This window comes from Salvelinus namaycush, chromosome 7 (assembly GCF_016432855.1).
Source record: "Salvelinus namaycush isolate Seneca chromosome 7, SaNama_1.0, whole genome shotgun sequence".
Lineage (NCBI taxonomy): Eukaryota > Metazoa > Chordata > Actinopteri > Salmoniformes > Salmonidae > Salvelinus > Salvelinus namaycush.
Genome location: NC_052313.1, coordinates 49389869 through 49417359, shown reverse-complemented (window position 1 = coordinate 49417359; position 27491 = coordinate 49389869). Strand labels below are relative to the sequence as shown.

The 27491-nt window shown below is 44.9% G+C and overlaps 3 protein-coding genes across 3 annotated transcripts; 2 read left to right on the top strand and 1 right to left on the bottom strand.

Annotated features, from left to right (window-relative positions):
• The first annotated feature begins 186 nt into the window (after positions 1-186).
• On the top strand, positions 187-5328 carry LOC120051352 (interferon-induced protein 44-like). The gene is made up of 9 exons (XM_038998180.1): positions 187-372; positions 590-695; positions 840-1229; positions 2710-2764; positions 2918-3113; positions 3855-4007; positions 4249-4420; positions 4496-4596; positions 4842-5328. Exons 2-9 carry the CDS (start codon positions 605-607, stop codon positions 5025-5027), a joined length of 1344 nt encoding a protein of 447 aa, XP_038854108.1. The 5' UTR covers positions 187-372; positions 590-604; the 3' UTR covers positions 5028-5328.
• A 12553-nt stretch (positions 5329-17881) lies between these two features.
• Positions 17882-18668, top strand: LOC120051364 (cocaine- and amphetamine-regulated transcript protein-like). Its single transcript, XM_038998196.1, has 3 exons — positions 17882-18016; positions 18164-18247; positions 18561-18668. Exons 1-3 carry the CDS (start codon positions 17882-17884, stop codon positions 18666-18668), a joined length of 327 nt encoding a protein of 108 aa, XP_038854124.1.
• A 1865-nt stretch (positions 18669-20533) lies between these two features.
• LOC120050784 (rab GTPase-activating protein 1-like) lies at positions 20534-24665 on the bottom strand. Its single transcript, XM_038997334.1, has 8 exons — positions 24555-24665; positions 23794-23865; positions 23372-23482; positions 22574-22678; positions 21632-21715; positions 21372-21443; positions 20938-21204; positions 20534-20767 (listed from the first exon to the last, which is right to left on the bottom strand). The coding sequence occupies exons 1-8, from the start codon at positions 24663-24665 to the stop codon at positions 20534-20536; spliced, it is 1056 nt and encodes a 351-aa protein (XP_038853262.1).
• Between the last annotated feature and the right edge of the window lie 2826 nt (positions 24666-27491).

Sequence of the window (27491 nt, the reverse complement as noted above, 5' to 3'; positions counted from 1 at the left end):
CCATGAGCAATTCCCAGTCTTATATCCTACTGTAGAAGCCCTGGATTTCCTGACATGACTGACATCCCTCTTCCGGGCTGCACATCGATGCTACTAAAAAATACAGCTAACCCCGACCACCCGGCGTGTCAGCAGAGCTCTATCAAGCGTACTAGCGGTCCTTTCCTGTGTTGCAAACAAAAAGAAAGTCACGTTGAGTGACTCAAAGCAGCCGAAGTTTCGGTTTTAAGAAAAGGAAAGCTTGAAACGTCTCTGTTTTATACTGCGCGACCTGGATTTTGTGGTTGATTATACTTGCTGTGAATGATTGAAGCCCAGCAGCCCACTGCATTAGAATAGTTATATTTCTAACACGATCATCAGTTACGAACGGTAAGATCACCTACATCATCATAACAATCTCAAGAAAGCGCTTCAAAATAAGTATTTCTAACAGATGTTTGTGTGGTAGCATCTATGAAAATATGAGTTTGTCTACTCTTTACGTTCCTTTCGCTCTTTCCTCGGTGTGTGTCTATACAGTGAGGTGAGGTTCATCAGTATGATCATTTGTTTATGTTACTATTTATTGCTGGTATTTCTACCTCAGGTCCTTGGTGACATCATGAGTGTTGTGAAGTCCAGTCTGTCAGTAGAACAGGAGAAGAAGCTGCTGTCTCTGTTCGGTAATGTCAGACTCCACCTGCTCTACAAAGGTTTGTCGGAACAATGGACTTCATTTTAATGGAATCTTTTTTGTTGTTGTTGTTGATGAGATTAATTTTATCAGGCAGAACAAAGCAATTGGTTCAGTAAAAGGTAATAAAGTACTTTTCTATTATATTTTGTTCTGCTCAAAGCCAGCGTCCATGGCTACATGAATGCAGCCTTCCACAGCCGCTGTGATGGCCAGGGACCCACCGTACTTGTGGCCTACAACAAGGCTGGGTTTGTTTTCGGAGGTTACATCAGTAAGGACTACGCCCAGACTAACCAGGCCATCAACGATGATAAGGCCTTTCTCTACAGCATCACTGACCAGAGAGAAAAGCCACTGCGTGTGTCCAGTACCAATGGCCAGTATGGTTTCACGAATGGAGCCTATGGTCTTAATGTTGGTGTCTTGTGGTTCCTTAATAATAACACCGCCACAGTTCAAATTGTTGCAGGGAACAGCTACACCTTTGAAGGGGAAGAGATGCATGGCAATGACCTGCAGCTGACAGAGTGTGAGGTGTACAGAGTGGAAGGTGAGTGGTCATTTATAGCCACTACTCCCCAGGCACTACTGAAACGATTGGATACATGTAACCAATATCACAAAAATATTAAAACCAGTCAGAAGGCAATGTGAATCTAATCAAATCAAATGTTATTTGTCACATGCGCCGAATACAACAGGTGTAGACCTTACAGTGAAATGCTTACTTACGAGCCCTTAACCAACAGTGCTGTTCAAGAAAGAGTTAAGAAAATATTTATTAAATAAAGTTAAAAAATGTAATAAAAAGCAACACATAATGTAATGAACACAGAGAGATGGTTTCAAGCGCAGGGCTCAGCAGGTGTTTATTTCAGAGGACCACAGGAGGAGGCAGGTAGCTGGGTCCAGGGGCAGGCAGAAGGTCATACACAGGGGGCAACAGTACAGGCAGGGAAAAGGCTAGTAACGTAGTCCGGGAGATCAGGCAATAGGTAGATAACAGGAAATCCAATAGGCTAAAGTACAGGCAGGGAATAGGCAAAAGGCATCATAGTGAGGCAGGCAAAAACTATCATACATGGGAGGAGTAAATCACAGGGATAACCAGAGATCTGAAGGACGTGTGTCACATGTGATAATGACATACAGGTGTGTGAACAGGTGATTAGAATTCAGGTGATTGGGATCTGGAGAGTGAGCTGCGTTCAGGGGATCTAGGTGTTTGAGGGTGTGAGTTGGAAGCAGACATTACACATAACAATAACAAGGCTATATACAGGGGGTACCTGTTCCCGAGTCAATGTTTGGGGGTACAGGTTAGTAAAAGTATTTTGTACATGTAGGTAGGGGTAAAGTGAATAGTCCGGGTGGCCATTTGATTAATTGTTCAGCAGTCTTATGGCTTGGGGGTAGAAGCTGTTATGGAGCCTTTTGGACCTAGACTTGGCGCTCCGGTACTGCTTGCCATGCGGTAGCAGAGAGAACAGTCTATGACATGGGTGACTGGCATCTTTGACAATTTTTTGATCCTTCCTCTGACACCGCCTATTATATAGGTCCTGGATGGCAGGAAGCTTGGCCCCAGTGATGTATTGGGCCATTCATACTACCCTCTGTAGCGCCTTACGGTCGGATGCCGAGCAGTTGCCATACCAGGCGGTGATGCAGCCAGTCAGGATGCTCTCAATGGTGCAGCTGTATAACTTCTTGAGGATCTGGGGACCCATGCCAAATCTTTTCAGTCTCCTGAGGAGGAAAAGGTGTTGTCATGCCCTCTTCACAACTGTCTTGGTGTGTTTGGACCAGGATAGTTGTTGGTGATGTGGACACCAATGAATTTGAAACTCTCGACCCGCTCCACTACAGCCCAGTCGATGTTAATGGGGGCCTGTTCAGCCCTCCTTTTCCTGTAGTCCACGATCATCTCCTTTTTCATCTCCTTCCTTGCTCACATTGCGGGAGAGGTTGTTGAAGCAAGTAGTGTATTGATTAAATCAGTTGTTGTTTTTTGTCTCAATTTCTGGCAGACTGTGGAGACCTTCTGGAGACTCCTTGGAGGAAAATTGACTGGGAAGGATATAGGTATCCTATCTGTTAAATCTCAAAAGCAGTACAAAAATCATAATACTATGCAACTAGTGATGCACCTAGTACCACTTCTGCTGTTCCAATGAATCAATCAAGTCTGTCACCCATCTCTCTCTTCCTTTCTCCATCCATCTCTATCATTAACAGCACCAAGGATCGCCTGATGGACTATATCAAGAACTATAAGCCTGAGGTAAAGTCTGTGGTCCAGGCCAGAGTTCTGCTGGTGGGTCCGGTCGGGGCTGGCAAGTCCAGCTTCTTCAACTCCATCAACTCTGTCTTCAAAGGACATGTTACCGGGCAGGCTAACACCGGCAGCGCAGGCACCAGCCTCACCACACAGGTACTGTTTGTGTGCCCGCATGAATGTGTGTGTGGTTGTGGCTTAAAGATGCAGTCTGGGATCTTAAAGGACAATTCTGCCACTTTTCACCTCATATTTATTATCTCCAGCACCATGTCAGTGTCTACTTATGGGAAAATTGCATGTTTCTATGATCTGTGATTTAAAAAGATAAAAAGAAATGTCTTAAAAAATACTTCTCTGTGACATCACGGGGGAGGATTAAAAGTCAAGAAAATGGTACTTTTCTAAACCTGCAGTGAGTTTCTAGCCAGAGGGATGGTGTTTTCTTGCTCCCCACGTCACCACAAATCTCATAGTTGTTTGAAAACCGCTGTTTACGTTTTATTGTATTTTTTTTGATGATGTCATCAGGTAGAACTTTATGATTATAATGTTTTTTTTAAATTGAATTTTAAAACATACCATCTACCTGCAGTGAAGCCGCTCAACATTTACATTTAGTTATCTAGCAGATAACATCCAGAGCGACCCACAGGAGCAACCAGGGCCAATGGCACATCTACAGATCTCCCGAATCGGGGACCCGAACCATCGACCTCTCAGCCAATGGCCCAATCTCCCAACCGCCAGGCCACCAACCATCCAAGACCCCCCGCAGTCCCCCCGTCTCCCATTTTGGCTCATGAGCACTACTTTCAAAACTACTGTCTGAAATTATACAAGACTTGAACATCCCTATTGTATTGGACTTAACATTCCAAATCTCTCTCTCTGTAGTTCCGTACCTACAGCATCAAGGCAGAGCAGGGTGGGAAGGCTCTCCCTCTGGTCCTGTGTGACACCATGGGCCTGGAGGAAGGACCCAGCGCAGGGCTGGATATAGACGACATCAACAGTATCCTGAAGGGCCACGTACAAGACAGGTACCAGGTGTGTAAAACTGGCAAATGGTAGCAGTGGAGGCTGTTGGAGGAAGATAGAATGAATAGAAATGTATCAACAAGAGGATTTCATGTGTTTGATACCAATCATTCCAGCCATTACAATGAGCCTGTCCTCCAAGTTAAAGTAGCACCAGCCTCATGGTAGGGAAAGCATGTGGTTGATAGTGCAGTAGTAGTAGTAGTAGTATATTTATCTTGTGGGCTGATGTCCTGTTTCTCTCCCCCAGTTCAACCCGTCCATGTCTGTCCAGACGGATGGTGTCGGGTTCTGTAAGTCGCCCAGCCTGAAGGACACGATCCACTGTGTGGTCTACGTACTGGACGCCTGCAAGGTCACTCTGCTCTCTGCCAAGATGGTGGACAAGCTCGCCGCCATCCGCAAGGGGATCAACAAGCTGGGTAAGGAAGGAAGTGAGTGCGTGCGTGGGTTTACATGTCTGTGTATGTGTGTGTTCATGTGTGTTGTGTCACTAGGTGTTCCCCAGCTGGTCCTGCTTACCAAGGTGGATGAGGCCTGTCCTCTAGTGAGAGATGACCTGACCAACATCTACCTCAGCCACTACATAGAGAGGATGGTGAGTGCATGGCTGAGTCTGGAACCCTATTTTCACATAGTACACCATGTTTATTTAACTATAACTGTGTGTGTGTGTCTGTGTGTGTGTGTGTGTGTGTGTGTGTGTGTGTGTGTGTGTGTGTGTGTGTGTGTGTGTGTGTGTGTGTGTGTGTGTGTGTGTGTGTGTGTGTGTGTGTGTGTGTGTGTGTGTGTGTGTGTGTGTGTGTGCGTACATGCATGCACGTGTGTGTGTGTTTGTTTCAGACCCGCGAGGTGAGTGTGTGTCTGGGTGTGTCCCAGTCCTGTGTCCTGCCAGTGAAGAACTACAGTCGTGCGCTTGAGCTGGACATCCACACAGACATCCTCCTGCTCACTGTCGTGGTCCAGATGCTTCGCTACTCTAACAACTACTTTGATGACATCTATCAGGCTAGGGGACCAGAAATATGAGTGGCTAGGGTATTAGGTGTGATACTGATCTGAAGTCAGTCTGGGATTTTACCTTCTAATAGTTAAGGATAGGATTCTGGGGAATACACTGATCTCAGATGTGTTTAAATGGCCACTTTTAGTTATCGCTTTATAAACCTTTTTATCTTAATTTTCCGAGGCTATTCCATTCTGACTTTGCCCAGTTACAATTTAAACAGAGTATATCAAACATTAGGAACATCTTCCTAATATTGATGTTCTTTAGGTGGTGGACACACACGGGAAACTGTTGAACTTGAAAAACCCAACAGCATTTCAGTTCTTGTCACAAACCGGTGTGCCTGGCACCTACCCCGTTCAAAGGCACTTCAATCTTTTGTCCTTCCCATTCACCCTGTGAATGGCACACACACACAATCCTTGTCTCAATTGTCTCAAGGCTTAACAATCCATCTTTAACCTGTGTCCTCACCTTCATCTACACAGATTGACGTGGATTTAATAAGCGACATCATTAAGGGATCATAGCTTTCACCTGGATTCACCTGGTCATTCTGTCATGGAAATAGGTGTTCTTAATGTTTTGTCCACTCAGTGTATATTGTAATTAGATACAATATGTGTATGTAGTGTTGTCTGCAGAGTCTGTACTGCTATTGGTCAGATAAGACATACAACTATATACTGCTCATTGCACTTTGTTCAATACAGTATTTTAATTTAACAAAACTAATTGCTGAATAAATATCTGTTGCATATCTAGGGCCTGACTCACTCAGACTTGCTTTAAAGTTGTCCAAACTTTCAGAAAGACAGAGAGAGACATCCAACATAAGATACATGTGGAGATGCAGTCCGGTACAAACAGCAAACAAATTTACAACAATCATTGAGTAAAAGCAGAAAAGTGAATCCTTTTCATAAAATATTAAAGGAGTATGGTAAAAACATGAATCAGTAACAACAATGGAAAATGTTATATTGTGCGAGACAGCCTTGAAAATGTTAATCTTGTCTTAGTGTCATAAATAATCCTTGGTTCCTGCCTGTGCCTGGTAAAGATATGAGAGTGGGCGACATGAGCCCCTCCTTAGGACCATCTGGCAGAACACCCAGAATATGTTTTATAAGTTAAGATAGCCAGACACATGCCAGAACCAACCCTATGAACCATGCCTATGTAATGTGTCTGTAACCAGTATATAAGAGAACTAACAGGACTGCCCTGGGGGAGCTCACTTCAGACCAGTACTTTATGCATCTAAGTTTGACTTTAACCTCCCCAGCTTGCTAATAAACAATGATTCATTTAATATTGACTTTGAGTGTCCCTGTGTTGAATTTCCACAACAGTAGTATATTAGAAGCTGGGGAACGGGACTATAGATGGGGAGCCCCACCTCTGGTGGACTACAACCTGGCGGAGTACTGGTGAGATACCTCAATCCATCTGGACCTTATTAACATGGTAGGTTAAAGTAAGGGTTTGCAGAGAAGATAGACACAGAACAACAACATATAGATGCATGAAACATATACTTGGTTACATTACTACATCTTACCCAGAAAATATAGGTAACTCAAACAATGTTCTTTGAGTATGTTTACATCCACACTAATAGTTGTATATTAAACGGATTATGGCAGTAGGCAGATTATGCAATAGTCATTCAAACACCTTACTCTGTTTATGTTAAATCGGTGTAAAGTCGAAATTGAAGTAAGCATACGCGGATTAAAACACCTGGTTTTCTGAGCAGTCTTTCTAATTATTAGGACATGTAAACACCTTAATTGGGGTTCCAGTGGTGTATTTCATCAGTCCATGTTCTAGCACTAGCCGAGCGAGCCTCCCTCTAGCGCGACGGACGTGTGTTCTGGAACAACTCAACGTATGCATCTTTCTATATACAAACTGTATATGTCCGAACTCCGAATCAAATATTCTACCCAAAAATAACATGGTTGCTGTGGTAGAACGTTTATTTTTATTGCCGATTGTCTGCATTTATCAGTGTGCCATCAGGTAGCCTGATTTCAGATGTGTCCATGCAAATAGGATTATTAGGGAAATAGTTATTCTAAGCAAAGCAAGTAAACATTTTAATCGAACTATTATATTAATCTGGCTATCCACAATAATCGCATTATTGTGTGCATGTAACAGTACTTGTCTCTGTTGGCTCAGGTTTGGGGCGGGGCCGGGGTTAATATGCATGCAGCTCTTCCTGCTCCTCTAGCTGGTTTTTGAAGAAGCTGTCAGCGTAGTTCAACATCTGGTTCAGACTGGGCAGCAGGATATCAGTGTTCTGATCCTGCTCACACTCCTGGCTGTAGTTGTTCACTGGCAGAATACAAGACACAGGAATACCCAAGGTCTGAAAAACACACAAACACATTTAGCAATTACTTAAAGGGATAGTTCACCCTAATTACAAAATTCTACATTGGTTTCCTTACCCTGTTAGCAGTCTATGGACAAGGTATGACAGCAATCGATGCATTGGTTTTATTTCCCTGGCACGGATTCTAAATGCTAACATTTTAGCATTTGTCGCACAAATCCCATTCAAGTCATTGGACCATTATTATTAGCATGTTTCGCTCAACATGTCCAAATTATACAAAAGTATCTAAAATTGATTGTGAAGTTCAACAAAGTCACGTATAGATCATTTGAGCATGATGCGCGGAAAATGCTAATATAGGTCCCATGACTTGAATGGGATTTGTGCCACAAATGCTAAATGGGTTCTGTGCCACAGATGCATTTGGAAACCGTGCCAAGGAAACTAAACCGAAGCATGGATTGAGGTCATACCTTGTCCATAGACTGCTTACAGGGTAAGGAAACCAATGTAATTTTGTAATTTGTGGGAACTATCCCTTTAACTTAGCCAATTAGCGCTTTGTGTTGATCTTTAACGGCCATGCAGTTACATGCAATTAGTAAACATCTCACCTTCCTCTTTATGTAGTGGCTGAGGTAAACATTCTGCAGCTCCTCTGCTACCAGGCGGCAGGCCTCATCCACTTTGGTCAGCAGTAACAGCCGGAGGCCTCGTCCACTTTGGTCAGCAGTAACAGCCGGAGGCCTCGTCCACTTTGGTCAGCAGTAACAGCCGGAGGCCTCGTCCACTTTGGTCAGCAGTAACAGCCGGAGGCCTCGTCCATTTTGGTGAGCAGTAACAGCCGGAGGCCTCATCCACTTTGGTCAGCAGTAACAGCCGGAGGCCTCGTCCACTTTGGTCAGCAGTAACAGCCGGAGGCCTCGTCCACTTTGGTCAGCAGTAACAGCCGGAGGCCTCGTCCACTTTGGTCAGCAGTAACAGCCGGAGGCCTCGTCCACTTTGGTCAGCAGTAACAGCCGGAGGCCTCGTTCACTTTGGTCAGCAGTAACAGCCGGAGGCCTCGTCCACTTTGGTCAGCAGTAACAGCCGGAGACCTCGTCCACTTTGGTGAGCAGTAACAGCCGGAGGCCTCGTCCACTTTGGTGAGCAGTAACAGCCGGAGGCCTCGTCCACTTTGGTGAGCAGTAACAGCCGGAGGCCTCGTCCACTTTGGTGAGCAGTAACAGCCGGAGGCCTCGTCCACTTTGGTCAGCAGTAACAGCCGGAGGCCTCGTCCACTTTGGTCAGCAGTAACAGCCGGAGGCCTCGTCCACTTTGGTGAGCAGTAACAGCCGGAGGCCTCGTCCACTTTGGTCAGCAGTAACAGCCGGAGGCCTCGTCCACTTTGGTCAGCAGTAACAGCCGGAGGCCTCGTCCACTTTGGTCAGCAGTAACAGCCGGAGGCCTCGTCCACTTTGGTCAGCAGTAACAGCCGGAGGCCTCGTCCACTTTGGTCAGCAGTAACAGCCGGAGGCCTCATCCACTTTGGTCAGCAGTACCAGCCATAGGCCTCGTCCACTTTGGTCAGCAGTAACAGCCGGAGGCCTCGTCCATTTTGGTGAGCAGTAACAGCCGGAGGCCTCGTCCACTTTGGTCAGCAGTAACAGCCGGAGGCCTCGTCCACTTTGGTCAGCAGTAACAGCCGGAGGCCTCGTCCACTTTGGTCAGCAGTAACAGCCGGAGGCCTCGTTCACTTTGGTCAGCAGTAACAGCCGGAGGCCTCGTTCACTTTGGTCAGCAGTACCAGCCGGAGGCCTCATCCACTTTGGTCAGCAGTAACAGCCGGAGGCCTCATCCACTTTGGTCAGCAGTACGAGCTGGGGAATGCATGGGATCAACATGTAGTGGGAAATAATGACTGTCAGGAAGATTGCATATGAGAGCAGTGCATTTCATGTAATGTTTCACACTGACATAGGAGGGTCTGAATAGGATATACAGCGCCTTCGGAAACTATTCACACCCCTTGACTTTTTCCACATTTTGTTACATTACAGCATTATTCTAAAATGGATAAAACAATAATAATAACAATCTTCAGCAATCTACACACAATACCCCATAATGACAAAGTGAAAACAGGTTTTTAGAAAATTTTACAAGTGTATAAAAAATGTAAAACTGAAATACCTTATTTACATAAGTATTCAGACCCTTTGCTATGAGACTCTATTGAGCTCAGGTGCATCCTGTTTCCATTGATCATCCTTAAGATGTTTCTACAACTTGATTGGAATCCACCTGTGGTAAATTCAATTGATTGGACATGATTTGGAAAGGCACACACCTGTCTATATAAGGCCCCACAGTTGACAGTGCATGCCAGAGCAAAAACCAAGCCATGAGGTCGAAGGAATTATCCGTAGAGCTCCGAGACAGGATAGTGTTGAGGCAGAGCCACTCCTCAGTAAAAGGCACATGACAGCCCACTTGGAGTTTTCCAAAAGGCACCTACAAGATTCTCTGGTCTGATGAAACTCTTTGACCTGAATGCCAAACGTCACATCTGGAAGAAACCTGGCACCATCCCTACGGTGAAGCATGGTGGTGACAGCATCATGCTGTGGGGATGTTTTTCAGAGGCAGGGACTGGAATACTAGTCAGGATAGAGGCAAAGATGAACGGAGCAAAGTACAGAGAGGTCCTTGATGAAAACTTGCTCCAGAGTGCTCAGGACCTCAGACTGGAGCAAAGGTTCAACCTTCCAACAGGACAACGACCCTAAGCACACAGCCAATACAATGCAGGAGTGGCTTCGGGACAAGTCTCTGAATGTCCTTGAGTGGCCCAGCCAGAGCCCGGTCTGGAACCCGATCGAACGTCTCTGAAGAGACCTGAAAATAGCTGTGCAGCAGAGCTCCCCATCCAACCTGACCGAGCTTGAGGATCTGCAGAGAACAATGGGAGAAACTCCCCAGATACAGGTGTGCCAAGCTTGTAGCATCATACCTAAGAATAATCCAGGCTGTAATCGCTGCCAAAGGGGCTGTGGCGGAAGAATCAGAATTAGTTGGGTAACATAGATAATTAAGATGTCTTATCTGCATAATATGCTTATATGATATACTTGATATTAGAATGTATCCCTTCGGACTCTGGTGTTGGCAGTTGCACTTCTTCCCTCAGCTGGGGCTCAGTCACCTGTTCTCCTTCAATTGTTCTCTATTCCTACAATTTTTTATAATAACTGAATTGCTGTATTTTTGGTATGTGGTGTGCAGTTTAGGTTAGGTTAGGTTGAAAGACTGTAATACTTACTCAGATGTCCAAAGTGCGTTTCTCCAGGGCTTTGCCAGACGATCTCCTATGTCTGTATGGATAGAAATGGGGTTAATATGTACTGTATCAATGGGCATACATTGTTCCAGGGTGTCTTCAAAGGTCTGTAAGTCTAGATTTGTCCTAAGTGACTGTCACTCACCCTCCACTCTGTGGACCTCACACTCTGTCAACACCAGGTCGTTGCCATGCATCTCTGCAGCATTGACTTTGTAATGATTTACTGTTATACAACTGACCTGTGCTTTATTGCCATTCAGAAACAATAAGACACCAACATTAAGACCATGCCTTCCATCTGTGAAACCATACTGGCCATCGGGGGTATCGTCAGACGGGGCCACAGTGTCTCCCGACCCCTCCTGTCTCAGCCTCCAGTATCTATGCTGCAGTAGTTTATGTGTCGGGGGGCTAGGGTCAGTTTGTTATATCTGGAGTATTTCTCCTGTCTTATCCGGTGTCCTGTGTGAATTTAAGTATGCACCCTCTAAGAGAGAAGGCATAGTCCTGGGACCATGCCTCAGGACTACCTACTTGCTGTCCCCAGTCCACCTGGTCGTACTGCTGCTCCAGTTTCAACTGTTCTGCCTGCGGCTATGGAACCCTGACCTGTTCACTGGACGTGCTACCTTGTCCCGGACCTGCTGTTTTTGACTCTCTCTCTCTACCGCACCTGCTGTATCTAACTCTGAATGCTCGGCTTTGATAAGCCAACTGACATTTTTTCCTGAGGTGCTGAGCTGTTGCACCTTCTACAACCACTGTGATTCTTATTATTTGACTCTGCTGGTCATCTATGAACGTTGAAACATCTTGGCCATGTTCTGTTATAATCTCCACTTGGCACAGCCAGAAGAGGACTGGCTCCTCTCTAGATTTCTTCCTAGGTTCCTGCATTTCTAGGGAGTGTTTCCTAGCCACCGTGCTTCTACATCTGCATTGCTTGCTGTTTGGGGTTTTAGGCTGGGTTTCTGTATAACACTGACATCGGCTGATGTAAAAGGGCTTTATAAATACATTTGATTGATTGATTTGACAGACGTAGTGGCTTTTCTCTCTGGTCGGTGATGCTGTAGAGAAAGGCCTTATCATCGTTGGTCACCTGTCCAGTCTGGGCGTAGTCCTAACTGATGTAACCTCCGAAAACAAATCCAGCCTTGTTGTAGGCCACAAGTACGGTGGGTCCCTGGTGGTTGCAGCAGTTGCTGAAGTCGATTATCCATGGACGCTGCCTTTGGATAGAATGGAATCAAATAGAATGTAACATTTTAGCATAGCCTTTTTTTAGTACTTTCAAATTGTTGTATTGATTTAACATTTATGTTTTTTATTGTAACAGCAAAGTAATTGAGGGTTTTTAATGACAACTCTTTGTAATAGCCTATACTAATGCTGAAACACCAATAAACTAAACTAAAAATAGAATAGAATGGTACTTTATTACCTTTTAGTCAACCAATACAGAAATATAAACACATGTGATGTGTTGGTCCCATGTTTCATGAGCTGAAATAAAAGATCCCAGAAATGTTCCATACGCCAAAAGAAATTTGGCACAAATTTGTTTATATCCATGTTATTGAGCATTTTTCCTCAGCCAAGATAATCCATCCACTGACAGGTGTGGCATATCAAGAAGCTGATTAAACAGCATGATCATTACACAATTGCACCTTGTGCTGGGGACAATAAAAGGCCACTCTAAAAATATGCAGTTTTGTCACACAACACAATGCCACAGATGTCTCAAATTTTGAGGGAGCTTGCATTTGGCATACTGACTGCAGGAATGTCCACTAGAGCTGTTGCCAGAGAATGTAATGCTCATTTCTCTACCATAGGCTGCCTCCACAACATCGCTTTAGAGAATTTGGCAGTACGTCCAACTGGCCTCACAACTGCAGACCACATATACAGTATGGCGTTGTGTGGGCGAGCGGTTTTCTGATGTAAACGTTGTGAACAGAGTGCTTCATGGTGGATATGGAGCAGCACTCCATCACTCTCCTTCTTGGTCAAATAGCCCTTACATAGACTGGAGGTGTGTTTTGGGTCATTGTCCTGTTGGAAAAACAAATGATAGTCCCACTAAGCGCAAACCAGATGGGATGGCGTATCACTGCAGAATGCTGTGGTAGCCATGCTGGTTAAGTGTGACTTGAATTCTACATTCAGTGGCAAGAAAAAGTATGTCAACCCTTTGGAATTACCTGGATGTCTGCATAAACTTTACATAAAATGTGATCTGATCTTCATTTAAGTCACAACAATAGACAAACACAGTGTGCTTAAACTAATAACACACATTATTGTATTTTTCTTGTCTATATTGAATACATCATTTAAACATTCACAGTGTAGTTTGGGAAAAGTATGTGAACCCCTAGGTTAATGACTTATCCAAAAGCTAATTGGAGTCAGGGGTCAACTAACCTGGAGTCGAATCAATGAGATGAGATTGGAGATTTTGGTTAGAGCTGCCCTGCCTCATAAAAAACACTCACAAAATGTAAGGTTGCTATTCACAATAAGCATTGCCTGATGTGATCCATTCCTCGAACAAAAGAGATCTCAGAAGGCCTACGATTAAGAATTGTTGACTTGCATGAAGCTGGAAAGGGTTACAAAAGTATCTCTAAAAGTCAGTCCACAGTAAGACAAATTGTCTATAAATGGAGAAATTTCAGCACTGTTGTTACTCTCCCTAGGAGTGGCCGTCCTACAAAGATGACAGCAAGAGCACAGTGCAGAATGCTCAATAAGGTTAAGAAGAATCTTAGAGTGTAACGTCCTGACCAGAGTTATTATGTGTTTTGCTTGTTTAGTGTTGGTCAGGACGTGAGCTGGGTGGGAATTCTATGTTGTGTGTCTAGTTTGTCTGTTTCTATGTCCAGCCTAATATGGTTCTCAATCAGAGGCAGATGGTAATCGTTGTCCCTGATTGAGAATCATATATAGGAGGCTTGTTTTGTGTTGGGATTTTGTGGGTGTTTGTTTCCTGTCTCTGTGGTTGTCTGCACCAGATAGGTCTGTCTCGGTTTTTGCACATTTTGTTATTTTGTATGTTGTTTGTAGTGTTTCACTTGTTCTTTTATTAAACATGTTGAACACTAGCCGCGCTGCACTTTGGTCCTCTCCTTCACCTATGGAAGAAAGCCGTTACAGAAACACCCACCTAACCCGGACCAAGCAGCGTGGCAACGGGCAGCAGCAACAGCAGCAGCGGTACCAGGAGGAATGGTCATGGGAGGAAATCATGAACGGAAAAGGACCCTGGGCAAAGGTTGGAGAGAATCGCCGCTCTCGGGAGGAGAAGGAGGCAGCCACAGCCCAGGAGCGGTGGATTGAGGAGGCAGCACGTAAGAGAGGCTGGAAGCCCGAGAGGCTCACCCAAAAATTTCTTGGGGGGTGGCTAAAGGGGAGTGTGGCGAAGCCGGGTTGGATACCTGAGCCAACTCCCCGGGCTTACCGTGGAGTGAGAGGGCGTCGTACTGGTCAGACACCGTGTTATGCGGTAAAGCGCACGGTGTCCCCAGTACGCGTGCTTAGCCCAGTGCGGGCTATTCCACCTTGCCGCACTGGTAGGGCTAGGTTGGGCATCGAGCCGGGTGCCATGAAGCCGGCCCAACATATCTGGCCTCCAGTACGTCTCCTCGGGCCGGCGTACATGGCACCAGCCTTACAGGTGGTGTCCCCGGTTCGCCTGCATAGCCCAGTGCGGGCTATTCCACCTCGCCGCACTGGCAGGGCTACGGGGACCATTCAACCTGGAAAGGTTGGAGAGGCTCGGTGCTCAAGAGCGCGTGTCCTCCTTCACGGTCCGGTATATCCGGCGCCACCTTCCCGCCCCAGCCCAGTACCACCAGTGCCTACACCATGCACCAGGCTTCCAGTGCATCTCCAGAGCCCTGTTCCTCCTCCCCGCACTCGCCCTGAGGTGCGTGTCCTCAGCCCGGTACCTCCAGTTCCGGCACCACGCATCAGGCCTATAGTGCGTCTCAGCCAGCCAGAGTCTGCCGTCTGCCCAGCGGTGCCTGAACTGCCCGTCTGCCCAGCGGCGCCTGAACTGCCCGTCTGCCCAGCGGCGCCTGAACTGTCCGTCTGCCCAACGCCGTCTGAACTATCCGTCTGCCCAACGCCGTCAGAGCTGGTCGTCTGCCCAGCGCCATCTGAGCCATCCGTCTCCCCAGCGCCATCTGAGCCATCCGTCTCCCCAGCGCCATCTGAGCCATCTGTCTCCCCAGCGCCGTCTGAGCCATCCGTCTGTCCCGAGCCGTTAGAGCCGCCCGTCTGTCCCGAGCCGTCAGAGCCGTTCGTCAGTCAGGAGCCGCTAGAGCCATTCGTCAGTCAGGATCTGCCAGGGCCGCCAACCAGACAGGATCTGCCAGAGCCGCCAACCAGACAGGATCTGCCAGAGCCGCCAACCAGACAGGATCTGCCAGAGCCGCCAACCAGACAGGATCTGCCGGAGCCGTCAGTCAGCCATGAGCGTCCAGAGCCATCAGCCAGTCATGAGCTGCCCTACAGTCATGAGCTGCCCTACAGTCATGAGCTGCCCTACAGTCATGAGCTGCCCTATGGTCATGAGCTGCCCTACGGTCATGAGCTGCCCTACGGTCATGAGCTGTCCTACAGTCATGAGCTGCCTTACAGTCATGAGCTGCCCTACAGTCATGAGCTGCCCTACAGTCATGAGCTGCCCTACAGTCATGAGCTGCCACTCAGTCCGGAGCTGCCACTCAGTCCGGAGCTGCCACTCAGTCCGGAGCTGCCACTCAGTCCGGAGCTGCCACTAGTCCGGAGTTGCCCCTCTGTCCTGAGCTACCTCTCTGTCCTGAGCTACCTCTCTGTCCTGAGCTACCTCCAAAATCATGTGGGGGCCTTGGGGAGAATTCTTAGGCTAAGGTCGTGGGCGAGGGTCGCCACTCAAAGGACGCTAAGGAGGGGGACAAAGACAGTGGTGGAGTGGTGTCCTCGTCCACCGCCGGAGCCGCCACCGCGGACAGATGCCCACCCAGACCCTCCTCTTGAGTTGTAGGGGTGCGTTCGGAGTCCGCACCTCAGGAGGGGGGTACTGTAACGTCCTGACCAGAGTTATTATGTGTTTTGCTTGTTTAGTGTTGGTCAGGACGTGAGCTGGGTGGGAATTCTATGTTGTGTGTCTAGTTTGTCTGTTTCTATGTCCAGCCTAATATGGTTCTCAATCAGAGGCAGATGGTAATCGTTGTCCCTGATTGAGAATCATATATAGGAGGCTTGTTTTGTGTTGGGATTTTGTGGGTGTTTGTTTCCTGTCTCTGTGGTTGTCTGCACCAGATAGGTCTGTCTCGGTTTTTGCACATTTTGTTATTTTGTATGTTGTTTGTAGTGTTTCACTTGTTCTTTTATTAAACATGTTGAACACTAGCCGCGCTGCACTTTGGTCCTCTCCTTCACCTATGGAAGAAAGCCGTTACATAGAGTGTCAGCTAAAGACTTATAGAAATCTCTGGAAGATGCTAACATCTCTTTTGGCGAGTCTACAATATGTAAAACACTAAACAAGAATGGTGTTCATGGGAGGACACCATGGAAGAAGCCACTGCTGTCTCAAAAAAACATTGCTGCATGTCTGAAGTTCGCAAAAGAGCACCTGGATGTTCCACAGCGCTACTGGCAAAATATTCTGTGGACAGATGAAACTTAAGTTGTGTTGTTTGGAAGGAACACAAAACACTATGTGTGGAGAAAAAAAAGCACAGCACACCAACAGCAAAACCTCATCCCAACTGTAAACTATAGCGGAGGGAGCATCATGGTTTGGGGCTGCTTTGCTGCCCCAGGGCCTGGACAGCTTGCTATCATCGACGGAGAAATGAATTCCCAAGTTTATCAAGACATTTTCAGGAGAATGTTAGTTAAGTTAGGTGATGCAACAGGACAACAACCCAAAAGGACTGTGAGGAGTAACAGCCTAACATACACTGCTAGCTTCCATGACAAAGACCAAAGCCGGTGGGAGTACCGTTGGGGACAGTGCCAGTGGTGTCTCTCACGTAAAGGATCTTTTAAACGAACAAAAAGAGACCTATAAGCAGTTGTTACAACAACAAGAAAATAGTTAAGTGTTTTGTCCAAATACTGTGGTAAATATTAGATTCGTTCCAATGATATTAACAGGCACTGATATATGAAAAGCATCCTGTTCAGACAAATAGAACGCACACACACAAGTAGACATGCCCACACACAGCTGTCTTCATGTCTGACTAATCTTTATTTTCTAGTGTTGACTACTTTGGTTCAGCAGGGTTGCACTGGATCAATAGGTTCACTTTAAAGGCCCAGTGCAGTCAACATTCTATTTTTCCTGTGTTTTATATCATATTGTACTAGGGGTGCAACTTTCACTGGGGATGAGGAGAACATGTCCCGCCCACATTCTGAAATTGCGTTTTTGTCCCCCCCCAGTTTTATCATTGGAATGTGATACAAAACGAGGCAACGGTGTGCTTTAGGACCATGCGGACGCCTCCGAGCGGTCGGGTAGGCTGTTTGGAGTGTTTGACTGGATAAAAATATATATATATAATTATTATTATTATTATGTCCCCCCCCCACTTCTAAAACCAAAGTTGCGCTCCTGTATTGTATAACAACAGGTGATGAAACGAACACTCTAAACGTGTGATTTTGTCAAATCAGTGTTATTTCCTGATAGTTGCTGGTTGAAAATATAACGTTAGTTAAGTGGTCTGGTGAGATTAGCCTGTGATGTAGAGTCTCAGGCCTGCTCACTGTGTACACAGTTCTCCTGGACCAAATGAGCAAATGAGAGGTTAGGCATACACACACACACCCAAGAGGAAATTGGATCCTGATTAAAGATTGGTCTCAACAGCCAGGGGCTGTGACCTGGGATTATTGGAAAGAGGTGAACAGAGGAGTTCTATCACACAACGCCTCTCCATCACAACATCCTCTGGCGCGTGTATGTGCGTGCGTATGACCCTCTCCGGTCAGTGGTTACCTCTGTCGCTCCGCTGATGTCAGTGGTCATACATATTACAGTAGCTGTATGACGTCAGCAAACGCTATAAAATCAAGCCATCGCGTCTATCACCCCGAATCATAGCCCACTTCACCCGCCCAGTGTTCACCAAGCCCCTGCTAACCACCTGAGGCCCCGCTGTATCTCCATCCCTTCTGGTTGTTTCAGCACCATGGCCAGCATTCTACTGCTTTTCCTCGCCGCCTCCTGCTGCGCATGTCTCTGTCTCGCTGACGGCGACACCTCGTTGGAGTTTGAGACTCGCGCTCTAGAATTCCCCCACAAATCACAAGAAGAGAAGGATCTGGTAAGTTTAAATTGTTTTATGTTTGTGAAGTTGTTTGGTTTGTGCGTTTATCAATGTGTTAGTTTAGTCGATTCATCCCTATCTTTGTAATTGTTTTCTAGCTACATCTATAGATGTCAATCATTTTTGGTTTTCTCTGTCATGTAGATTGAAGCTTTGCAAGAAGTTCTGGAGAAACTGAAGAACAAACAGATGCCGCTATCAGAAAAGAAGCTCGGCTGGCTGCCGTCGGTAAGAGTAGACCTGATCAACCATTTTAAAGTGGTTAAAGTCCTATTATCAACAGTTTTTAAGTAGTTAGCCTGTCTGTATCATGTATTTTACTTCTTCATTGAGTCTAGTCGTATATTGCGTGTTTCAAATGGTTAAAACGGGACTTTCGATAAAGGTCCTCTGTTGACAGTGTTTAAAAAGATATAGTTTAGGAGTTGCTAGGATTAATCTGGTTCTGGGAAACCGGTGTAGATGTTTCAGAATCTCATAGTCTGGAGACAGATGCCACCATCATCACCATTCAATTAATAAACGAACTGTTTGTTTCCAGTGTGACGCGGGCGAGCAGTGCGCTGTTCGCAAGGGTGCGCGTGTCGGAACGCTGTGCGGGTGTCCGCGTGGGACGACCTGCAACTTTTATGTCCTCAAGTGTTTGTAAGAAGAGGAGAGAAAAGGATGAACAGTGTAGGGAGGGGAGCAGAGAGAAATAGGAGAGAGAGAACAGAAGCTTTTTCCTCATTCTGTGGATCACATTCAGATCGTGGAACGTTCAGACAGAAATATTGTATGTTGAACAGACATGTCTCTATCTGACATGTAAAGTAAATAGGAATCATATCAGCTTTACTTTCAGTATGTTGCCCTCTCCCGTCCTGAACGTGACCCTGGTGTGTAATGGAGGGTTTGTTGTCTAACATAAAGGTGGTATCCCAAATAACAATCTATTCCCTATAATGCACTATTTTGACCAGAGTCCTATGTGTCAGTCCTATGTTGCTTCAGTCAAAAGTATTGCACTTTATAGGGAATAGGGTGTCATTTAAGACACTACCCAACTTGTTCCCTTCATCTGTGCTCTCTGCTGTCTCGTCTATTTTGACTAAGTACAAAGAAATTCAATGTGATTAATAAAGTCCTTGATTTACAGTTTTTTGTATCGCTTCAGTGCAATTTTAACAAGTAGGCTATGTGGTACATTTTCACTACTCTTAGTACAAAAACAGATCACCAAAAAGGCAGTGGTTTCAAAACTTTAAGCACATTTTCAATTGACTAAGTGTTTCACAATCAAAATCATACAGTCACATTTTCACCAAACTTAATCAGTGTTTCATCTAGAAATACATGTTCATATAACGCACGATACGATGCTCACTTTTGATATGTTTCTCTTCTCTTTTGTTAAAAGACAATTTACTATTACTTAATCAGACTGCTCTAAATTGATGATCACTTATATGTTTGGTAAACCTATACATTACACAATTAGCTCTCACAGTCTCACGTCAGAATTAGACGTTCATCCATGTTTCTCAAAGTTGTTGCAAACGTCATCATTTCTAAGTGTTTAAGGTTAAGTTTAGGCATTAACTACGAAATCTTAAGGTTAGGCATTAACTCCAAATGGTTAAGGTAAGGGTTAAGGTTTGCTTAAAACAATTATCTGAAAAACAACTTTCTATTGCTGGATTCAAACTTCCAAAATTTGGAATCAGAGGCAGATGCTTATGAAAATCAAAACATCATCTCCGGACGTCCTCACATATGGATGGACGTCGAATACTGACTTGTATCCCGGGTGACCTGGCTGACTTTACATGTGAACTGGTTTGTCTGCTTCAGATTTTGAGAACTACGTAATGAAAATGTAAAGTAGAAACATAAAAAGTATGGATATATACTTGAGTGTACTATAATAATGACTATTGATTTTACTTCACTATAAGTTTAAAAAAAAATCTGATATTGACAAGATCAGTAATGTACTGTATGTAACAAATCATATAAAAAAATTAATGCACAATGAAAGGTTTTTAATGAAGGACTGGGTTCCATACAAGTATTACCAGTTTGGAGTTTTGTTTTAAGAGTTTGTGTGTGTGTGTGTGTGTGTGTGTGTGTGTGTGTGTGTGTGTGTGTGTGTGTGTGTGTGTGTGTGTGTGTGTGTGTGTGTGTGTGTGTGTGTGTGTGTGTGTGGTGTGTGTGTGTGTGTGAGTGTGTATGCATGCAGAAAGGAGTGTTAGCATTGGGAAGTATGGTTTGATCATTGGATTCAGTTATTCACACTCTTTATGAAAGGGACAACACAATGCAGCCTAAGCAATACATAAAACATACATACGATTCCTGTATCAATAAGAAAAGATAGAAAATAAAACATGACAATAAAAGATAAAACCAAAATAGGGACTAGAATGCAGAAACAAAGAGTCACCAATAGACATGCATAATCATTCCAATACATATTATCTATACTCTCAATATGTCCTCTTGCTGTCTCTCCCCCTCCCTTCCAACTCTCTGTCAGACGTCTCCCCCCGGGTCCTTCCTGGGGGCCCACGACAGTCTCCTGGAGCTCCAGGCTGAGAAGGGGAGGCCATGGAGAGAACGCCCCATTGCTGAGGCTCTCCCCCTGGGTAGGCTGCTGCTCTGCAGGCCCCCTCCGGCTGACCGTACGGAGCTCACAGTCTTACTGAGCCAGCTGTTCCTAGCTGCCTGGAGATCACGTTGCAGCACCCCCTGCTGGTGTTCCAGCTCCTACACAGGGGACAACACAACACATCATATATCACTATGGAGTGTGTACTGTCCACTATGAAGTCTGTAGTGTACACTATGAAGTGTGTAGTGTACACTATGAAGTCTGTAGTGTGCACTATGAAGTGTGTAGTGTGCACTATGAAGTGTGTAGTGTGCTATGAGCTGACCTGGATCTTGCACTTGGCCTCCACCATCTGTAGTTTAGTCTGGGCCAGCTCCTTCTCCAGCTCTGTGACCTGGCCACTCAGACACACCTTCTCCTGGTCTTGTTCCCTGGTACCAGTCGTCTGCTGGTCTGGTTCTGTTTCCTGGTCTCTCTGCTGGCCTGGTTCTTTGGTGCTGATACTTCTCTGGTACGGGGCTGTGAAACCGAAGCCTTCCATAACAGTAGAATCTAGAGCCTGCCGGCAGCGAGAACACGCCAGCACAGCATTCTAAGAGAGGGAGGAGAGGGGTGGGAGGGGATTGACGAGAGAGTGCAAAAGTGTTTTATTATGAACATGCAGAGTGAGGGGTGATATCCATTCAGAACAAATGATATCATCAAACTGTGTGATTGTCAAACTGTGACATCATCACACTGTGACATATTCATCCTCACCCTGAGTTTGTCCAGGTCCTCTCTGTGTGCTGCCTGCAGCCTCTCCACCCGACTGGTCAGCTGGGAACAGATCTGACAGACAGAGGAAACAACATAGCATTAGGATTGTGTGTGTGTGTGTGTGTGTGTGTGTGTGTGTGTGTGTGTGTGTGTGTGTGTGTGTGTGTGTGTGTGTGTGTGTGTGTGTGTGTGTGTGTGTGTGTGTGTGTGTGTGTGTGCGTGCGCGTGCGGGCGTGTGCGCTCGTGTGCGCATGTTGTACCTGTTTGTAGTCTGAGATGATGCCTGAGCTCCTTTTCACCTCTGATTCAGCCTTGTCCAGCTTTGTCCTTAACACCTCCTTCAACTGTGAAATGGTAAATACATGTCCATACATAGAATTAAATGTTTCATTATTACCATAAATAGAATACAATATTACATTATTACCATAAATAGAATACAATATTACATTATTACCATAAATAGAATACAATATTACATTATTACCATGAATAGAATATAATATTACATTATTACCATAAATAGAATACAATATTACATTATCACTATAAATAAAATACAATATTACATAATTACTATAAATAGAATACAATATTACATAATTACTATAAATAGAATACAATATTACATAATTACTATAAATATTATATAATATTACATTATTACTATAAATAAAATACACTATTACATAATTACTATAAATAGAATATAATATTACATTATTACCATAAATAGAATACAATATTACATTATTACTATAAATAAAATACAATATTACATAATTACCATAAATAGAATACAATATTACATTATTACTATAAATAAAATACAATATTACATAATTACTATAAATAGAATATAATATTACATTATTACCATAAATAAAATACAATATTACATAATTACCATAAATAGAATACAATATTACATTATTACCATAAATATAATATAATATTACATTATTACCATGAATAGAATACAATATTACATTATTACCATAAACAGAATATAATATTACAGTATTACCATAAATAGAATATAATATTACATTATTACCATAAATATAATATAATATTACATTATTACCATAAATAGAATACAATATTACATTATTACCATAAACAGAATATAATATTACATTGTTACCACACGTCGAAGTATGGAAACCTAAAGGACGGATGGATAGAATAGAAGAGATTACCTGAGCAGCCTCCTCCTCCTTCCCTCTCTTCTCTTCCTTTGCGTTCTTTAATCTCTTTCTGGTCTTCAGCAGCTCTTTGGTCAGCTCATCCACTCTGTCCTCCGCCTGTAGGCCCACCAACACACTCAGTTATCTGTCTGTCCGTCCGCCCATCCGTCCGTCCGTCTGTCTGTCTGTCTGTCTGTCTGTCTGTCTGTCTGTCTGTCTGTCTGTCTGTCTGTCTGTCTGTCTGTCTGTCTGTCTCCCTCCCTCCCTCCCTCCCTCCCTCCCTCCCTCCCTCCCTCCCTCCCTCCCTCCCTCCCTCCCTCCCTCCCAGTTAGGTCTGTCCGTCCAAGTGCCTATGGGGCCAGGGTAGTATCTGGGAGGTAGGGGCTAGATTAGGTTACATTCTTAGAAAAAACGGTTCTTCGGCTGTCCCAATAGGAGAAGCCTTTGAAGAACACTTTTGGGTTCCATGTAAAACCCTGTTCACCAAGGGTTCTACATGGAACCCAAAATAATTCTACCTGGAACCAAATAGGGTTCTACCTGAAACCAAAAAGGGTTATCCTATGGGGACAGCTGAACAACCCTTTTGGAACCCTTTTTTCTAAGAGTGTAGAAAATGTTATTGTCCATAGGAAAGGGTAAATGAGGTAGTAAACTAGGGGAATTGCCTACAGTTAGAGGGCTGGAGGAGTGCCTAGGAGGTAGGGGGCTAGGGGGAGTGACTAGGAGCCAGGGGAATAAGGGGAGTGACTAGGAAGTAGGGGGCTAGGGGTTGATGTGGGGTTGATGTGGGGTAGGTGAGTGGTGTACCTGGTCCAGGTCAGTCCTCAGGGAGATCTTGCTGGTGATCAGTCTGTGGGCCAGAACATCATTCTCCTGCTCCAGACGCAGACTGGCCTGCTGCAGCTGACGGTTCTCCCTCTGCAGGAACACACAGAACAGAGAACACAAAGTCAGGCTCTACCTCCATAGAATGCACAGAACATGGAACACAGTTAGGTTCTCCCTATAGATTGCTATAGAACGTGGAACACCCATTCTGGTGGGTTTGGGGGGTGGAGAGAGTGCTGGTTTTGGGTGTAAAGGGGGTGCATGGCGATACTGACTGTTTAGGTGGGGGAGGGGAGTAGTGATAGTGGGTGGGGTTCTGCTGTATTGTTGAGTGGTGGGGTGGAGGTGGGAGGGAGGGGTTAGGTTTAATACGTATCAAAGTGTTAACAGGTTGGTCCTACCTGGTATCTGTCTATGTGGTCATCCTGTTGTTGCGGCTGGTTCTCTCTCAGCGTGGCCTTCTTACTGGGAACCTGTAGAACAACAACAGTCAAGCTTGAGTGAGAGAACGGTCCACAGGCTCAGCATACATAAACAACAGCCAAGTTTGATTGAGAGAAAGTTATATCACACAAACAGAGAGAGGGAGCAGAAGTAGGCCGACGCACAAAGAAATCGAAAACCAAATCCAATTTTGATAAACTCCCATATCTATTGGGTGAAATACCACAGTGTGCCATCACAGCAGCAAGATTTGTGACCTGTTGCCACAAGAAAAGGGCAACCAGTGAATAACAAACATCATTGTAAATACAACCTATATATATATATGTTTATTTATTTTCCCTTTTGTACTCTAACTGTTTGCACATCGTTACAACACTGTATATAAATAATATGTTTTGGAACACATGGAAGAAAATAGTCTTCACATGTAACAGTCAAACCTCCTAAAAAAATAACAAGTTCAACCTTTACACCTGGTGCAAATGCTTAGTAACCCTGGTCCTTGTGAATGTCATGCCTTAGAGCTGAGATGGTACAAGAGTTTAGTCTGCACGGCCACTAGAGGGCTGTCCTATAATACTGTAGTAGTGGGTTGTTGCTGCTGTTGTTGTATGACCACATGCTCTATGACACAGCAGCAATTGTGTTATGGTTGTATAATGGTTGTGGTCTTACCGTGTGTTTGGGTATGGTTGTTTAATGGTTGTGGTCTCACCGTGTGTATGGGTATAGACTCGGCCATCAGGCAGGCCAGTATCTCCTCCTCGGTCATCTGGTCTATGATGTGGGCGTCATATGCCACCCTGATAGACACTTCTTCCATCATCCTGACACACACACACACACGCACAAGCACACGCACACGCACACGCACACACGCACACAGCTGGAGGATGCAGGGCTCTACTCTGAGGTAAGTGAACCCCAGCAAGAGAGAGAAAGCAAGAGGGAGAATTAGTTGGTCAGAATTCCAACAGGTGTTCCAGACACACAGGTAAACACCTTCACACAGGTAAACTCCTTCACACAGGTAAACACATTCACACAGGTAAACACCTTCACACAGGTAAACTCCTTCACACAGGTAAACACCTTCACACAGGTAAACACCTTCACACAGGTAAACTCCAGTAGCAGAGAGGCACGTGTTGATACACAGCTGAGCTCCCTCTAACAGGTGAATTCCAACAGAGGTAGTAACTCCCAGTCAGTCAGATATACACAGGTCAACACCCAGAGACAGGTTAACTCCAGCAGGTCAGAGTACCTGTGAAAAACCTGGTGAGCGTCGACAACAGGTGAAAGCCAGGTAAACTTCCTCAGGTAGTCCAAAGGTAAAGTCCAAGGGCATAGTCCAACATGTGTATGAAACACACAGACACACTCTAGCTAGCAGGCAGGTACAGCAGTGGACTACACACACAGACACACTCTAGCTAGCAGGCAGGTACAGCAGTGGACTACACACACAGACACACTCTAGCTAGCAGGCAGGTACAGCAGTGGACTACACACACAGACACACTCTAGCTAGCAGGCAGGTACAGCAGTGGACTACACACACAGACACACTCCAGCTAGCAGGCAGGTACAGCAGTGGACTACACACACAGACACACTCTAGCTAGCAGGCAGGTACAGCAGTGGACTACACACACAGACACACTCCAGCTAGCAGGCAGGCACAGCAGTGGACTACACACACACAGAAACACATACATATGAAGAGGTACAGGTTTGACAGGGTTTATATATACGAGGTGTGTGACAGAGACACACCTACTGCTGGCCTCCCCTTTCTTATTCTCTTCACCCTCCTCTCATTCCCTCTCTATTGCTCCCCCGTAAAGAGATTCACACTCCTCCACCCTGAAACCCTCCAACCCAGTCAACACACACACACACACACACACACACACACACACACACACACACACACACACACACACACACACACACACACACACACACACACACACACACACACACACACACACACACACACACACACACACACGTAGAACACACATATTAATGATGCCCTGGTGTTGTCAACTGAGAGGTAAGAAGGTTCATGCTGTCCTATGCCTGGTATTTAGGATATTTACCCTGGAGTGTTTAGTGTGTGTGGTGTGTGTGTGTGTGTGTCTCTCCTCACAGTGCTATCGTCTCCAGAAGGCCAGGGCTGAAAGGGATTTGTCAGGAGTTTAAACTGGTCCTGCCACTACAGTAAGACTTACAACACATCTGAACACAACGCAGAAGATGCAACCCACGGGAAACAAAGACAAACACATGAAACTGTCTTTACTCATATTTGACCATTTATGATCCTTTATTCTTATAAAACAGTTCTAATGTTACTGTTTTAAAACGGCCTCATCTGACTCCAGGTTGCAGGGCTGTCTATGTTATTCCGTCTGCCAACAGCAGAGTGAGACAGGTGATCATGAACAAGTCTTGTTCACACAACCCACGGACACGACGCCATACAACTACTTCTAAAGACGGCCCACAGGACAACCAGGTTGTGTCAAAGCATCATAACGCTAGCATCTAGATCGACATTGTGTTGTTGCTTATTTATATGTACTCGTCATATTTCTGAGTCTGCTTTTAATTTGCGGTGCTCAGTTGGTAGAGCATGGTCCTTGCAACGGCAGAGGAGTTGGTTTGATTCCTGGGACCACCCATACGTAATAAAACCATAAATGAATGCACCCAAGTCGCTTTGGATAAAAGTGTCTGCTAAATGGTATATATTATTGGATTCATTGTTAGTGAAGAAACACAGACGAGTCCAGGCAGATATACACATTGATTTATCTTCAAAAAGGAACATTGTGTGTTAAACGTGGAGTTCATTTTAAAAGGAGACTCAGCTACATGACATCATCATACACCGCGGGTCAACTTCCTGTTTAGAGACATCATCAACAACACAATTCCAATCTGCCACTGGCTCTTCCCAATATGGGCATGTCTCAAAGAACAGTGCAAATTGTCTGTAAGCAGGAAGTTGCTCTGCTGTGTATGATGATGTCATTTTTAATAGAAATAGTCCACCTTTAATAGAAATAAATATATATAGTATAGAATTAGTGAATTCAATATTAAAGTTATCTTCATTGCCAGACCACAGGCAGCAGTGTCTTTGTGTGAGTGTGTGACGACATAGCAGTGAACACAAACTTTGAGTGTTTTTTTTCCAGTAAATCAACACGTGAACAGATAGATGTCCATTTTCCCATCAACTCTCTAACAAAGAATCACAAAAGGACGAGAAGTGAGGAAGACCAAGATGTGAAGACCATGGTTTTGTCCCAAATGGCACCCTATTCCCTAGATAGGGCACTACTTTTGACCAGACCCATATGGGCCCTGGTCAAAAGTAGTGCACTGTATAGGGAATACAGTGCCATTTGGGACGTACCCTCTGAGAAAAGCGGAAAGTGCATTGTGTGAAAAGAGTAAAACATCTCTTTTATCAATACTAGTCTATATTATCAACAGTGTCATAATGAACAGCTTTTAGTAAGTGTACAGCATCTCTGTTTTGTGTTTTGAAGGACTGAAGGGTAAGGGCTAAGTGAAACATCATAGAATTGGACAAACAAATGCCCTCGTTGGCTAAAATGTTTGTGTGTGTTTG